The 14975-nt window shown below is 43.2% G+C and overlaps 1 protein-coding gene across 1 annotated transcript in view; it reads left to right on the top strand.

Annotated features, from left to right (window-relative positions):
- LOC147673237 (AP-1 complex subunit mu-1) overlaps nt 1-14975 on the top strand; it is a 112973-nt gene that overhangs the window by 22237 nt on the left and 75761 nt on the right. The window contains exon 2 of the mRNA XM_086947038.1: nt 11064-11220. Within this exon, the coding sequence (XP_086803164.1) occupies nt 11064-11220 (157 nt within the window). The remainder of the gene's footprint in view (nt 1-11063; nt 11221-14975) is intronic.

Below are 14975 nucleotides of genomic sequence, written 5' to 3'. Positions count from 1 at the left end.
CCCCATTATAAATGAATGAAAAAGTCAGGTCCCAGGGCTCAACTCGGCTTGGGGAGGGGTCCGCATTACCCCCTTTCCAATAAGACCTGGCCCTGGGGAATGAGGTCGCCCGGGCCGAAATGGGAATGGGGGGCCCAGCAGCCCCCCTCCCCTAATAAAAATACATTAAAAAACGGTGGCCCCGGGAAAGCTGCACTAGGCCCGCCCTTTTTCTCAACCACTCTGTAAAGGGGCCTCCTGGTGCACATCTTTTAGGGGGATGAAGTCCAGTAGGTCCCACACAGCGGGATTGCTGTGAGCTGGTCGGAGGACCTGCCCCCTTTCTCCACCACTCTGCAAACGCTACTACTAGTAAAGAAAACATAGAAATTCACTTAAAACCAAAGGTTACAGGGAGGTTATACTTTGGAAATAGAATTAAAATGACATAGAAATTCACTGGAAAAAAACAAAGGTTACAGGGACATTGTAATTCGGCTCCGATTGCATTCATACATAACCATAGAAATTCAGCAGTTACAGTTACCTGAGCTTACTATAACTTACGCCCCCACAATGCACTGCTTATGACCTCACGTATTACATCACTTATAACATGGTCAGGGACATCACTGATGATCTCTCAAATGACATTACTGAGGACATCATCCACAGAACCGCTCACACACCCACTCAAACCCCTATACAATCTCTCATACGCTCACTCATACAGCCACTCACATACCCATTCACAGACCTATACCAGTACTCACACACCCACTCACTCCTCCATAGAGCCACTCAAATACCCACCCACCCACCCACTCACTCACACATCCACTCACTCAACCATTCACTCACCCATAGAGCCACTCTCCTATACAGCTACTCACACACATACTTATCTACCTATACAGCCACTCGCACACCCATACAGCCTCTCAAAAACAGCCACTCACTCGCCCATACAGCCACTTACACACCCAGTCACTCACACACTCCTAGAGCCACTCACACCCACATACATCCACTCAGATACCCACTCACACACCTATACAACCACTCACACACCTAAAGACCTAGTCAGAAATCCACTCACCCATAGTCACTAATAGTCACTCACACGCGCATACAGCCACTCACACACCCATACAGTCCCTCACACACCCACACAGCCCCTCACACACCCACTCTCACACTGATACAGACAATCACCCACCCACTCAGATCACAGATCACACGGTTAGTATATATGTTTAGCACCCATAAATTCTGAAAAACACTTTTTCACTTGGTCATCAGTGATGTCATCAGTTGTGTCACTGACCATGTCATGAGTGAGGTAATATGTGAGGTCATAAGCAGTGCATTGCGGGTTTCGAAGTTATAGTTAGCTCAGGTAAATGCTGAATTTCTATGGTTTTGTACGAGTGAAATCTGAGCCTAACTATTACTTCCCTGTAACCTTTGTGTGTGTGTCTCTTTCTCCCTCTCCCCTCCCTATGATGTAATTGTCAAGCGCTTTGGGCCGTAGTCGTGTCTAAAATCCCTATGGGAATTAACATGGGATAAACGCTTTGTTTTTCACTCCTCCTTTTTTCTCGGCCCCCACTTCACGGATCCATGTACAGCTAGAATTGGCTGCGCGCTTCTTTTTTGTTGAAAATTTCATAAAGATTGGTCAAACAGCGCCAAAGATATACACAAGTCAAAAAATGCTTTTCCTATGGAAACATAGTCGTACGTATAACTACCTACTGGCGAGCGCCAGTAGGTGGTATATATACACACACATATTTGAATGGGTCACCCATATCTTTCCTATAACTGCATGTTTCCCATTATAATTGTTAGCGGTGTACTTTCCTACATTTCCTCAAGAAACCATGTGAAGGTATTAATCCAGTGTAAAAGTTATGACACATCTCCACCTTAAGCCAACATAAACGTAAAGACCTCAGTGCATCTTTCCAATTGAAGGGCCTGAAACGGGCCCGTGAATAGGTGTGTGCTAACCACTACGGGCGGACACTCGTGTTACAAAGGTAGTCAGTGCCTGCTTGGAAATGGAATGTGGAGTGTAAAAGTTTTTATCGTGCTTTGAATAAAACTTGTTAAATGCGCCCAAAAGGCATTTTGTTTCGTGTCCCAAACTGCTCATTAATAAAGACAGCAGTTCAAATTGTGAAACACCGAAGTGGCTCTTGCGCCACAGCCTGAACATGCATGTTTCATTTCCTTATTTTGAGGTTGCAGCCCTCGATTCACTGTAGCATCTTTTTGAAAAATGTGCTTTCTTTGTTTTTTCAATAAACTAAATGTTGTTGCTGTCAACATTGTGGTTGTTTTGTGTAAACATCCATGAAACTCGAGAACTTACAGTTTGTTTGTAAAGGAAACTATTTGTTGCATCATGTGTTAATGATGATGTTGCGACAGGGAGGGTAAGGGGACTGCCTTGTCAATGTGCAGTTTTTCTTCAGAGTGTTTTTAATATGAAGCTGTCTCAGTTTAATTTCTGAAACACACAATGATTAATGAATTATAGTTTTGTAGGCAATAAAAAAGTTAAGAAAATATCTTACCCATATTGCACCATTTCTTTTCCCTTTCACTCAAAAAAATTACAATTGACTCTTAAATTCACAATGAAAGAACAGCATTGTGATAGTGTGAAATACATTGCATAGTGAGTGTTGACAACAAGAGGGTAAAGTACAGGACAGAATGTAAAGCACATGAAGCTTTGGGATTGAGTGTAGGTGTGGCAGTGGACGGTGTGCATGATTTATCAAGTAAGATTTCTTCATTTCGTCCTACATGTGTGATGGAAAGCCACTCTTTAATATAGTAGTTTACGCGTCATTCTTCTCAAGTGAGGCTTTACGTGAACTTGGGTGTTGGGGCAACAAAGCCTTTCCTTCTAGGCTTCCCAAGGAGCAGCTTTGAGTCCAGGGCGATCTATTCAGATCTACGTCGCCGCCATCTGTACACGTCCTCTGCGTTTGTTTCCGATAATCATCTGTGTCTAGAAGTAAGGCTTTCATGAACCAAATAATGTTTTCAGTTTTTACTTTTTTAATATAAATGTGTTTAGAAACTAGGACAATGTATTTGTAGATACTTTTATTTACGCATTCAATGAGGTCTGCAATAGTAAAACGTAGAATCCCATCAAGGTATTGTCTTTAACATTGTTTGCTGTTCCGAATTCCCATCATGTATTGTAGTAGCACATCCTTTTCTGGGGTCCCCCCAATGAAAGGATATGCATGTCTCACGGCTGAGACTTTAAGTGCTTTGCCCAGTCCATTTCGGGAAGCTTCCGAAGACTCATCTTATTTCCTCATCATAATTCACTACAGTCCTTACGTCATACACTTTAGTGCTCAGGACACCCAGTTCTTTGTGATAGTGTGCTCCAGGAGTATTGTATTGTATTGTAATTGCATTTATATAGCGCTTACTAACCCTGACCAGGCATTGAAGCACTTTTTCAGCAAGTAGCATGCTACTACGGAACCCATAAAAGCATTAGTGGTGAATTAGTATACTGAAAATATGAAAGTAATTTGAGTGGTGGATATGTTAGTCAGTTATTTGGATTGAGAAGGATGGTGGAGTGATAAAAGAGGGGAAAAGGTTTGCCTTTATATAGCGCTTGCTACCCTTTATGGGGTGTTTAAGCACTTTTTTTGCGAGTAGCGTGCTTCTTCGGCAATCAATCAAGGAAATAACAGAAAATTACCAAGTGGTCTAAAGTCGTGAAAGAAAGGTATCGGAGAATGTTGTGACTCCCGTTGTCTTAGAGAAAGAGTCCATTACAAGTAGGTTGTTTACTCAGTCACAAAATTGACATACCATATTCTGGGTGTCAATAAGAAAAGTTTGTAGGACTGCGGATTTCAGAAAACGGCAATATGTTTTGGTCTAACAGATGCTCGTTGAAGAACTACTGCTCCATACTTTTTAGCTCACACATTTTGAATTGTACTATGTGCAAACTTTCATTCCTAGAACTGTACATTGTCATCATTGTTCTGGTTTTGCAAATTGAGCACATTCTTAGAATTAGTAGCCTCTAGGTCACAGGTTTCTTAGTTAAATAATCGCTGTTCAGCTGATCTCAGCATCGTGTGAAAATGTGCTTGTGATGTGAGGTTTCCTTAGTAAATCTGCTTTACAGCCCATACATTAGAATGTATTCTAGAATCTCGTAAAATGCTCCTTTTGCCCTGCCATTGATGCATTTAAAAATTAACTAAAACGGTTCATTCTTGTGATCTGTTCTATGAAGGAACCTCTTTTGACATTAGTGTTTTTTGCTAAATGTGTGAAGGATCAACGAAACGTAAATTATGTGCTTTTAATATTTTCTGCTAATATGGAAATACGTGTTCGTATTTATTTTATAAATATTGTTGTCAAACAATAAGAAATGAACACAATTGAACTTTTGGAGACTGTCAACACTTTGCTGGTGATTTCTGCTGTTGTGCCCTGGCTTCCTTCTCAGTTGTTCAGGTTGCCCTAGCAAGGGGAGACACTTTTTATTGACCCCCCCCCACCTCCATTGTCTAATGAGTTCTCAAGTGTCTAGCTCTATGTCGCCTGCCGACACAGCCTTGGTCAGTTCTTTTGTCCTGGTTGGTGAGAGCGATACCACTTACTGCATTCACAGCACCACTTCACCTCTCATGAACCTTATTGGCCATACAGCTGCACATACATTAATGGCATCTGAATACTACCACTAATCCAGTTGATGGACACCTCGTAGTGACAACCTCCTCTTCTTCTTTCTTTTTTCTCTCGATAAGATCTTCATTTGTCCTCTGATTTTTGTGCCTACTGGATGGGTTGAGGTCCAACAGTATGTGGTATTCAGGATCTTGGGTTGCAGCAGTCTGCAGCTCCTGTAGTGCATAGGGATGAAGGCTGGGGGACCTACATTTCCTCAAGGACTTCTGTTTGCTCCTGCTGATCGATGGGAAGTTTCGTCTGTGTTTTAACTTTCATCTGCTAATGGCCACAGCTCCATCGCGCAGGGATTTGTAAAGCAGGAACCTGGTTCAATGTCTAGGGGAATGTGGCAATCTTAGAGCCTGAAAATTGGAGCCAGTCTGATAATGTGTTGATCCTGTACTTCTCTCGAGCTTTTGCTGAAAAGTAGTTCTCTGCTCTTAAAACCAAAGCCCTCATTTATAGATTCGGAATTACAGAGTGGAAGACTGTACTTGTACCTCTCTGCAGACACTTCAAACTAAACTTTCCAATTGAGATGGTGTAGAAAGGGTGAGAAAAAAGAAGAGGTAAGTGCCGGAAATGGAGATGTCCCTGCAAAATGTTTGGGAAGTCGCACATAGTTGGAACTTATCAGTTAGTTACCCACTGTGCAGATGCTTCTACGTGTACCCAAACACAAATGTGGCATAAGTGATGGTAAGGGAGTGAAAGAGCAAAGGATCTCGCCCGACCTGAATTTGAGTGAATTTGAGGCGGTTTCTCCACATAGAATTTCATTTTGTTTGTTGGGAAAGATATGCCGCGCACATTCACTATTCCAAGACTGAAAATCCACTACTTGCACATTTGAGATGCATTAATTTTAACTGCCTTCACCTGGAAGTAAAGTTTTATTATTGACAAGAAACATTTACACCCAAGACAAGATAACTTTAGGCCTTATGCATCAAACAATTGATGGTAAATCTTCTATTTTGATCCAGAGTATCATTATTTCTGATTTTTATGAACTACTACCATGTGGCGTTGTCCAAGCAAAACTGTGTGAATTGACCATATGGCTCAGTAAGTGTAGGTGTTTCTCTAGTATGGTAAGATGAAAGGATCAGGAATGGCAAACGCAATTTGCTTTGTTTCTTCCTGCCAGTCTTTGCTTTGAAATACAAGGTTATTGTATCTAGAAGTTGGTTGTGATGGTCTACGCACTGTGAGATCAGCACGGAGAATGCTATTAAACTCAAAAAATGTTCAGTAACCGTGAAAGTAACGGCATGCCTCCGGCTGGAACATTTAAGCGGTCCAACATCTCCCCGAACAGCACACAGAACAACCTGTTCCTGATATTTTCTTGGATATCGAATGTATGTGGAGTGCTAAATTGTTGTTGTTTTTTTCCAACATGTTCACTTAGATGTTATTTGTTTTGTTGGAGAAAACGGGACTACTGTTTGATTCTCAGTGTCCTGTTTTCGCTGCGGTAAAAGTGTATTTAGTGGGTGTAGGAACGTGCTCCTATTTTGACATGGTCACCCCTGCTTTTTGCCCGGTATCTGATGCAATTTTGACAGAAAGTGCACTTGGTACCTTCTAGCCAGGTCCCCAGTGCCAGATCTCTTTCCCTAAACCGTACAGTTGTTCCCCAATTGGCAATACCATTAGCACTCCCTGTAAGTCCCTAGTAAAAGGTACCCGTGGTACCTATGGCCTGAGATACTAAAGAGGGTATATTGCATGTTTTGAGCCACCATGAGAGACTCCTAAGCCCCAACATGCAAACTGCCATTGCAAGCTCATTCCAGGGTGTAGAGAAAAGTGAAAACATGACATTGCACACCTCCTGTGTGCCATGCTTGCAGACACTGCATGCAGTAGAGGTAAGACACCCCTACTGCAGGCCTCAGAGCCCTAAGGCAGGATGTGCTAAACTACATGTATGGACATATCTGCATGAGCAGAAATGCCCCTGTGATATCTGTATCTAAGTCGATTCTTAGATTTTACAAGTGGACAGGTAATCCCTTTTGAGTACACCTGCTGGACACTGCTAAATACAAGTTCCCCAGGTACATGATGGATTCACTGAAACCAGAGATGTTTGGTATCCAACATCTTGTAATAATAAACCCACATTGATTCCAGCGATGGGTTTATTAAAACTTTCACCCAGAGGGCACCTTAGAGGTGCCCCTGAAAACCTTCTGACTACTACTGTACTGGCTGACTAGTGTAGACCAGCCTGTCACCACAGACCAGATTCTGACCCTCTGCATTCGAGAGCCCACGCTCTCAGGGGGGCAGAAACCAGAGGTGTTGTCATCTCCCCCCGAACAGGATGACGCTAAGTGATCAGCATATCAAGGCAGGAAACTTCAAAGACCTCTGTCGCCTTTCATATGCAATCCAAGGCTTCCCAGACCTGGGAAATGCTACCCCAGGCCCATTGGCACCAGGACAGACTGGAAAGTGAGCTAGTCAGCAGGCAGTTCCACCGATAAGGTTGACTACCTGAAGTGGACACGACTTTTAGAATTCCACCATCTTCGTTTTGGTGGAATCGGGCTTTCTTGGTCTGGGTTATGCCCACTTCCTACTGGAAGTGGTCATATAGAGGGTGTAGACACCCCAAAGGTAAGTAGGCTATTGGCTGCTACCTGCCCCACCCATAACACCCCTAAATTTGGTATTTAGGTGGCAACCCTAACACCAGGAACTCCGATTCGAAGAATCAAGAAGAGAAGGACACTGAGGGCCACAAGGAAAAGCAAGAGCTGAAGACTGCTGTTGACTATTTGGCACTAAACCCAGCCTGACGCACTAAGTCTCAGCAATCACGACCCAGTGACTCGTCCTGCAGCTAAACACCTGCCAAGAACTCAGTTGGCTGCCAGCACTTCGTAAATTGCCAGCAATCTCCCTTGGAGCAGACGAGTTACTCCCCTGCAGTCTGTAGGCATTGAAAAACAAAGTCCGGTTGACCGAGTTACGGATCTCTGGCGAGCCCGATGCAGAAGCTCCCCAGGAAGAGGAATCTGTGCTCCTGAAGATCCATATCCATGTATAGCTTTATTTCGACATCAAGTGCCATTAAAACAATAAAAAGAAAACACTTCTAAAAAACAAATACAGGGTTTTATCGTTTCGACAATGCGCTAAATGGCGATTTGATACTAGACCCCCAAATATTTAGCTTCCCCCTCAGAATAGACTACAGTTACCTAATTGTTATGTTCTGTTAATTTCGATTTATATAGCGCCAAATCACCGACAGGTCTCTTAGCGCTTGCTTTGGGAACCCGTCCTGGCTTTCCCTGCGAGATAACCCCTACTGGGCATCCCCAAGGTGAAGACCAGGCATCCCATCGCGGTAGGGCCGTAGTGGAGATTAAGCAAGCTATTGTCCAGAGTTGCAGAGTGTGAACCCATGATTCAAGTAGGCACCGAGGCGAGAATTATCGAGTCCGTGGACATTTAGAGGTCAAAACCCTGCCGCGTCGGGAATTGAACCCTGGTCCCGGGTCTGACCTCTGCATCCGGGTCTGCCTCCTCTAACCAGTGAGCCACACTTCTCCACTATTTCCACCATTTGAAAAGTTAAAATGATCATAACAGTCAAAACAATACTATAAGAAGAATAAAGGAGGAACATTGTGGCGATTCATCTTAGGTGGAGTCAGCAACGGGATGACCATCCCCACCCCCGCCCCCTCCTTGGCCTTCTAAAACGATCCTTCCCCCACCGATAAAAACATATGAGATTAAAAAATGGGGAGGAGAAAAGTGCATGTGCATAGGCTATAATTGTATGGCTAATAGAGCAAGCCGTAGGACCCTATACTATTTTAGTATCAGCTTGTTCCAGAGACTGTAAATGCAATGTGCTAGAGAAGTAATATAATGTATGGCCCGTCCGGGTGCTCTCTTGTGTCCTCATTTAGGCTGCGATTACCCGGTTCCACCTTTCTTTAAAAAAAATATATATGCATGGTTGATAATAAAAACATACAAGTAATACAATAAAAACGGAAAGTAAAAGAACAACGTGACAGTTCATCTTAGGTGGAGTCTGGTACTAGGATACAGTGCATAATGTAAGGTATTGGGACAAGGAAAAGCAGCCGAAGAGACTTACAGTAATCGGATGTTGGCGTGCTTCAGCAAAATGCTATGCCAAACCAGGTCTATGCTTCTGTTTGATTCGGCAAGCGAAGCCTAGATTTTTTGCCAGGCAACACGCAAAGAAGGGTCTTGGGTCAGTCCTAAGAATGCGTAAGGCAACCTGATAATCCCATGTTCCCTGTTGCTGGCACAGTGGTTTTAGACATTTAGCCCTTTGGGTTGTTGAAAGCCGGGCAGGCAAACAGGACGTGGGCAACACTTTCAACTGTGGCCTCGCAACAAGGGCAGGTCTTTGGGGTTTGGTTAAGCGAGTGCCATTTCGCTGTGAACTCACAAACATCCTGTCCAGTGGAACCTGAATAACGTCTAAAAAAGGCTCATGGCATCTAGTTTGTTGTGGAGATAAAATTGACAAGTTAGTCTCCTTAGGTTCGAATTACATGATTCTTGGTGGTCCACCCATTCTCTGTAGCGGTGTTTTAGCTAGTCTTTCGTGGGTGGCTCCTGGCTATCCCAATGCGCTTTAAACCCTAAGGCTAAGATTGCTTTCCTGACATAGGAGATCCTACCTATTTTATGGCCAGTATCTAATCGTATCACCTCAGTAAGAGCCTTGGCCTATGGAAGGAGCTCTGGGGTTCGCCTAATGTGGGTCCAGAAGAGGAAAGGGCGCAGCCTCGCTATATCACCAATGGACCGCCTGCCCATGTCGAGCATTAGGGGGGTGAGGGGAATGGATTGGGGCAGCATCACCAAATCTCTGAAAAACATTTACTCAGATTTACAAAGATCATGAGCCTTATTCAGTCCCCATAGCTCTGCCCCTCTATCCTGAAGATCAGATCTGTTCCCTCATCAAGTGAGAGGACACCAGGACCAACTGAAGATGCGCAGCCCAATACCCTGGGTAACGGACACCTTGCGACAAGCAAAGACCGTGAAAGTCCAGTCGGGACTCTAACGACTCCCAAGACAAAGCAGCCATCGAGGGACCTCAGCTACCGGAGTGGCCTGGCTGCCCTGATTTCTGCACCCTGAACCGGCGACACTGATGACTGCAAGGCTGTAGGACTCACAGAGCCCAGCCAACCTTTTTGCTCTGCACCAGAGCCCGCCAGCCCTGATACTAACGAACCGACTATGCTTCCTTGTGACCCGAGCCCCCTGTTGGGAGCTCCCAGACTTGTCCCCAAGTCCCCCTCGGCAGCCTGTTTCTAGGTGCTCCCCTTCTCTTTACTGGCATAGCGCCACCAGCTGCCAACGCAACCAGCACTTCTGCACCCGGTCGACCCAGTGCAGGTAACTAGAATCTGCTGGTAATACTTTGGACCTAGGTTCCCTAAACCCTAAGAAACCTCCAGATTCCGAGTGCAAATAACTGTATGCTATGCATGCCTTTTCTCCCAAAGGAAAGTTTAAATTTAAAAAAAAAAATATTTTTATTTGCATTTTCAACCAATACAATAACTATAAGCATGTCACATTTGGTCGCAGTCGTGCATTGACAATTATATGTGAACCACACTCTGTATCAAAATTGACATAAAATATACAAGGTGTTTTTCTAAATTGGTCTCAGATTTATTCTGGAATGTGTCTCATTTATTGCCTCTGTGGGTGTCAACAAATGCTTAGCACTACCCTCTGCTATGCTTAACTGCTCGCGCTCGCTACCATAAAAGAGGGTATTTGGGATATCATTTGTGCCTCTGTAGACCAATCGGGGTTTGCCTGGACTCCTTCCTCACTGTACCTCATTTTGATACACTGTATAAAGAGCCAGCTTCCTACACTGGGGCAGCGGATTGGATTGTACTTCCTTTGGAACATTTCCATGACCTTCATGGACTCGTTGTGCTGCCTGAACTACTTTCTCTCTGAGCCACTGAATGCTTGTATTTGTGCATCCAGGTGCCAGACACTTTCCCCAGAATTAGCTTTGATCTTTGCAAACATGTTTGGGATGCCTCATATGCAATTTAACGAATACGTGTACACTCTACAGGATGTAGATTTCCCTCTTTTGTAGCAGTGACTGGGATAAATATGATCACTTTGTCCTGCACTTTTAAGATAACAAAATGTGTACAATTTAATTTAATTGTTTCATAAAATATATATTTTCTTTGAGCTTTTGTTACCTGCTTTGGCTGCAGAAAAATGCTTATTTAAAACATTGGAGATTTTGATCTGAACAGCGCCGGTTCTGCATTTTCTTTCAGGTCCTCATTTGTCGAAATTACCGTGGAGATGTTGACATGTCAGAAGTGGAGCATTTCATGCCAATTTTAATGGAGAAGGAAGAGGAAGGCGCACTTTCACCCATTTTAGGTCATGGCGGAGTTCGTTTTATGTGGATTAAACACAACAATTTATATCGTATCCTTTCAAGTTATGTATATAATTACTCTGGTCAGAAAGATGCCTGTTAAGGAAGAGCGCGATCTTTGCGAGGTAAAGAAACAAGGTGGGAAAAGCTCTCTTTTTGGAGAAACAGTTTGACACATTCTCCTCTGGACTCTGCTTTCAGTCCTGAACAAGGTACAGACGGCAAAGGAAAGAAATACTTTTCAATTAAACATTATTTTACCTAAAAGAAACAGCATTACGTCCATGTGAACGGAAAACAAAACCTAGCTCGTGGAAGTGCACCCCCTGTCTATTTCTACCACCACAAGAGGAGAAGCGAGCAGAAAATGGGGTGAGCGGAGTAGGTATATTATAGGAGGACGCAAGGAAGACAGGACAATGTCAAGAGAAAAGCCACGAGTACATAAATAAACCAAATGTACAAAGCAAAAGGAGAGTAGTGAGGGTAGAGTTTAGGACATAAGTTTCCCCCCCCCTCTCAAATACCTGCAAAACATACTCCTTCCTCCCCTCCCTCACACGAATCTTGAAACATTGTTTATGTGTACTCTATCTTACTGTGCTCTTGTATCTGATGTAAATTTTAACGCAACGATCCTAAATGTAAAGCGCTCTGATACCCTCGTGGGTCAAGTTCGCGCTATATAAAACTTCATCAATAAATAAATAAATAACCGAAGGGGGACATGGCAGTGGAAAGGGTAAAAGGGAAAGACCACTTCATGCATTGAAGCGCAGCTGTAGATCAGTTTCCAAACAGGTGTCAACATTGCCAGGTTTACACCATGAAGGTTAGGTGTATGTAATGATGCTTACTGCCAAAGCATTTATGGGTGTTTCAACAATGGAAAATGATGCACATTCCAAGGTGTAACCTTGACGCACCACTGCATGCTGGTTGAGGAGGTAGGAAAGTCTCTCGTTAACCCGAGCAGATAGCATGATGCGAATACATCCTCACACATCGAGTGTTGTATGTGGAGTGTGTGGTTATAGGTATGCTATATGTGTTGTATACAGCTAAGCACATTACTGCACTTTCTCTTCCTACTTATCCTAATCAGATGACATTGATAAAGGTTTTATTTAGAACAAAAGGCGATGGACTATGTGCATCCAACCCACATGAAAGCTGTTCCACAGCTAATAGTTTAGCATTTAAAGTCCATGAACCATTGATTATAATTATTTCTGAATGTTTACCTTTTTTGCAGATTAAATAGGTTCAGCTCCATCTATGTAGCCCATGCGATTTTGTATAGCTGTGTAGCAATTACATTCACTTACGCATTACAACTGCATTACTTTGAGGGCTTCGTAGATTGTCTCTCTCAAGACTCCATACTAACATTACATTGTTCAATTATTATTTTGTACCTCTAGGATCTTAAGTGGGGGGATCTGGGGTTGCAATCCGCCTATACATTCATTCCAGAAAAATAGGCTTCTTCTTACCATTAATCAATTGAAAACTGATAGTTTGCAGCTTGGACGTGCAAACCGTTCTTGCAGGTATTCCATTGGTCTCCCTTGTAAAAGGTGATCACACCACACTACATCTGTCTCAGCTCTGCTGAGAGAAAACCTGGACACATTTAGATAGTTCTGAAGGACTTCATTCTGATGTGCAACCTAGGCAAGAATCAAAGTTTTTGTGTTTTCACACGTAGGCTCTGTATTTAGGGGAAATACGTCTTATTGAGCAAATCTAATGACCATCTCAGACAGACGGAGAAGCCCCAGAAGAAAAAGCGCTACCCAAAAATTAAAAACATCCGGGTGCTGCAGCAAACCTTTGAGCTCCCTAATAGGAACCTGCTGCCCATCTGGACATTTCTCTTCTGCCTTCTGAGCCAAATGTACAGCTATGCAATACTTATCCTCCAATTTGGTGTATCTCACTGTTTTGGTTATTTTTATTTGAAAATCTCCACATTGTTTGGTTTTTGACCTCTAACCTCGACTGCTTCACGTAAAGCGCTCTTAAGCCTCCTCATCACAGTTGCACTTAAAAAAATGGTTGAATATTATAAATAAAATACAGTTTGTTTTAACAAGGGATTGTGCTTTAATGGTTTGCCAGTAATAGGCGATACGGACAAGTGTTATTGCAGTCACACCAGCGGGTCCAATATTTAGCAAGTGCTGTGTGTCAGATGGCTTTGAGTAGTCAAAGTCTACTTCTTCCTTTTTAAAATTTCTATAGTGCAATCTGGAGAAGATTTATGCCCCCACATCAATCTAGCGGTCATAGGCTGGAATCTACTACGAGCACCTGCAGCTGGGCCTGTGCACCTTTCAACATATAGTCAATGTGTAGCATTAACCCCAGAAACCTATTGTTCTACACAGTTGTGACTTTGACTGTGTTTAATTGGCGGCACTTGACCCAAGTATGAATAGGTGAACTCTGGAGGGAGGCTGAGAAAAGAGGGACTCTATTCTGAGGGCTCAGTTTTGGGTGGAGTTGCACAGTTCATGTCTTCTGCGTCAACGATACCCTCCTAGTCTTGGACAGCGTTCTGTTCTGTTGTAATTTGAGGTACACTTGTATGTCCTCTGCATGTCTGTGAACAAGATATCCAGGGTGTGCATCAGAATCCATGTAGATGTGGAAGGGCTCAAAAGAAAGTGTGGATTATTTGGAGACTGTAAGGGAGATACCACTGTTCTACTTTGAAGATTTGTGATTGGGCTTCGAAGTTGAAACACTTACATACTTTCTCAGGTAACAAAAGCATGACCCATATTTGAGGTACTGCCATTTGTTTACCACTAAACGTGGCGAGAAAGAGTTGAGATGTTCCTAAAAAGGAGGAGGAATGATAACTTTAAAGAAGCAACTTAAGTGCTCTTGTGCAACATGGTTACTTCGAATGGTGTGTTGCAACATAGGGCACATACAAATAAAACTTGGAAAAATTCCTGATTTTTGTTATGTGAGATGGACATGCTTTAAAATCAGTGCTCCCATATCTACCACCTTGTTAGTCCTGTGATTCAGTATTCTTAGATTGCAAACTAAGTTTATGATGCATTAATAAGAAAAATATGTACTCCGAGGAACTTGGGTACCATCTCCTCCACAGTGCCCCTATTTATGGATTCTTAACTCCTCTTTAGGCATGTTTGATGATAAGAGGGCAGTGATGTGAGTAACCCTATTCTATATAGGGATTCTTTTAAGTCTGAATTCTTTACATTAGATTCCGTGCTGTGAAATGTGCAGGATTGAGCGCACCATATAGCAAAGCTCTTTGTAAGTGCTGACTTCTACCACTGTCCTCCAGCAAACAGGAATACTGCGTAGGTGTGCAAGAGCTCGGGTCACATTCCATTACAAAACACCATAGAAGCCACCTCAGTATTTGACCTCCCTGCCGAGCTGCATCAGGCGTGGTTGTGTTTTTTGTGCCAAATGTGCCCTAATCCATATAGAAAAACCTTTAATTACCCACTTCTTTTACATGGGATGATTGACGACAGTGACGGATGATGCTGAGAGTTCATGGTACTCCTAAGATGGAGCCACACCAACCCCCAAGGGTCCCCTTTTTTGGTCTATAGGTGGTGACTCGTAGTTCTTGAGAGGTGATGGGGCAAATCCAGCATGTGTTGCTGTGAAGTCAGGTTGGATATTACGTATTCTCATTTCTGTATTTATGGGTCTTATCTTTGATGTGGTTGGCAGCAGCCTGCGGGGTTTAGAAGATTCAAAGTATGCATTATTACTGTGTTACACACCCGGCAGTGAGTGGAGAGCC

This window comes from Lissotriton vulgaris, chromosome 12 (assembly GCF_964263255.1).
Source record: "Lissotriton vulgaris chromosome 12, aLisVul1.2, whole genome shotgun sequence".
In the NCBI taxonomy this organism is placed as follows: domain Eukaryota; kingdom Metazoa; phylum Chordata; class Amphibia; order Caudata; family Salamandridae; genus Lissotriton; species Lissotriton vulgaris.
Note: the sequence above shows the minus strand (reverse complement) of the source record. Positions and strands in the feature narration are given on the sequence as shown.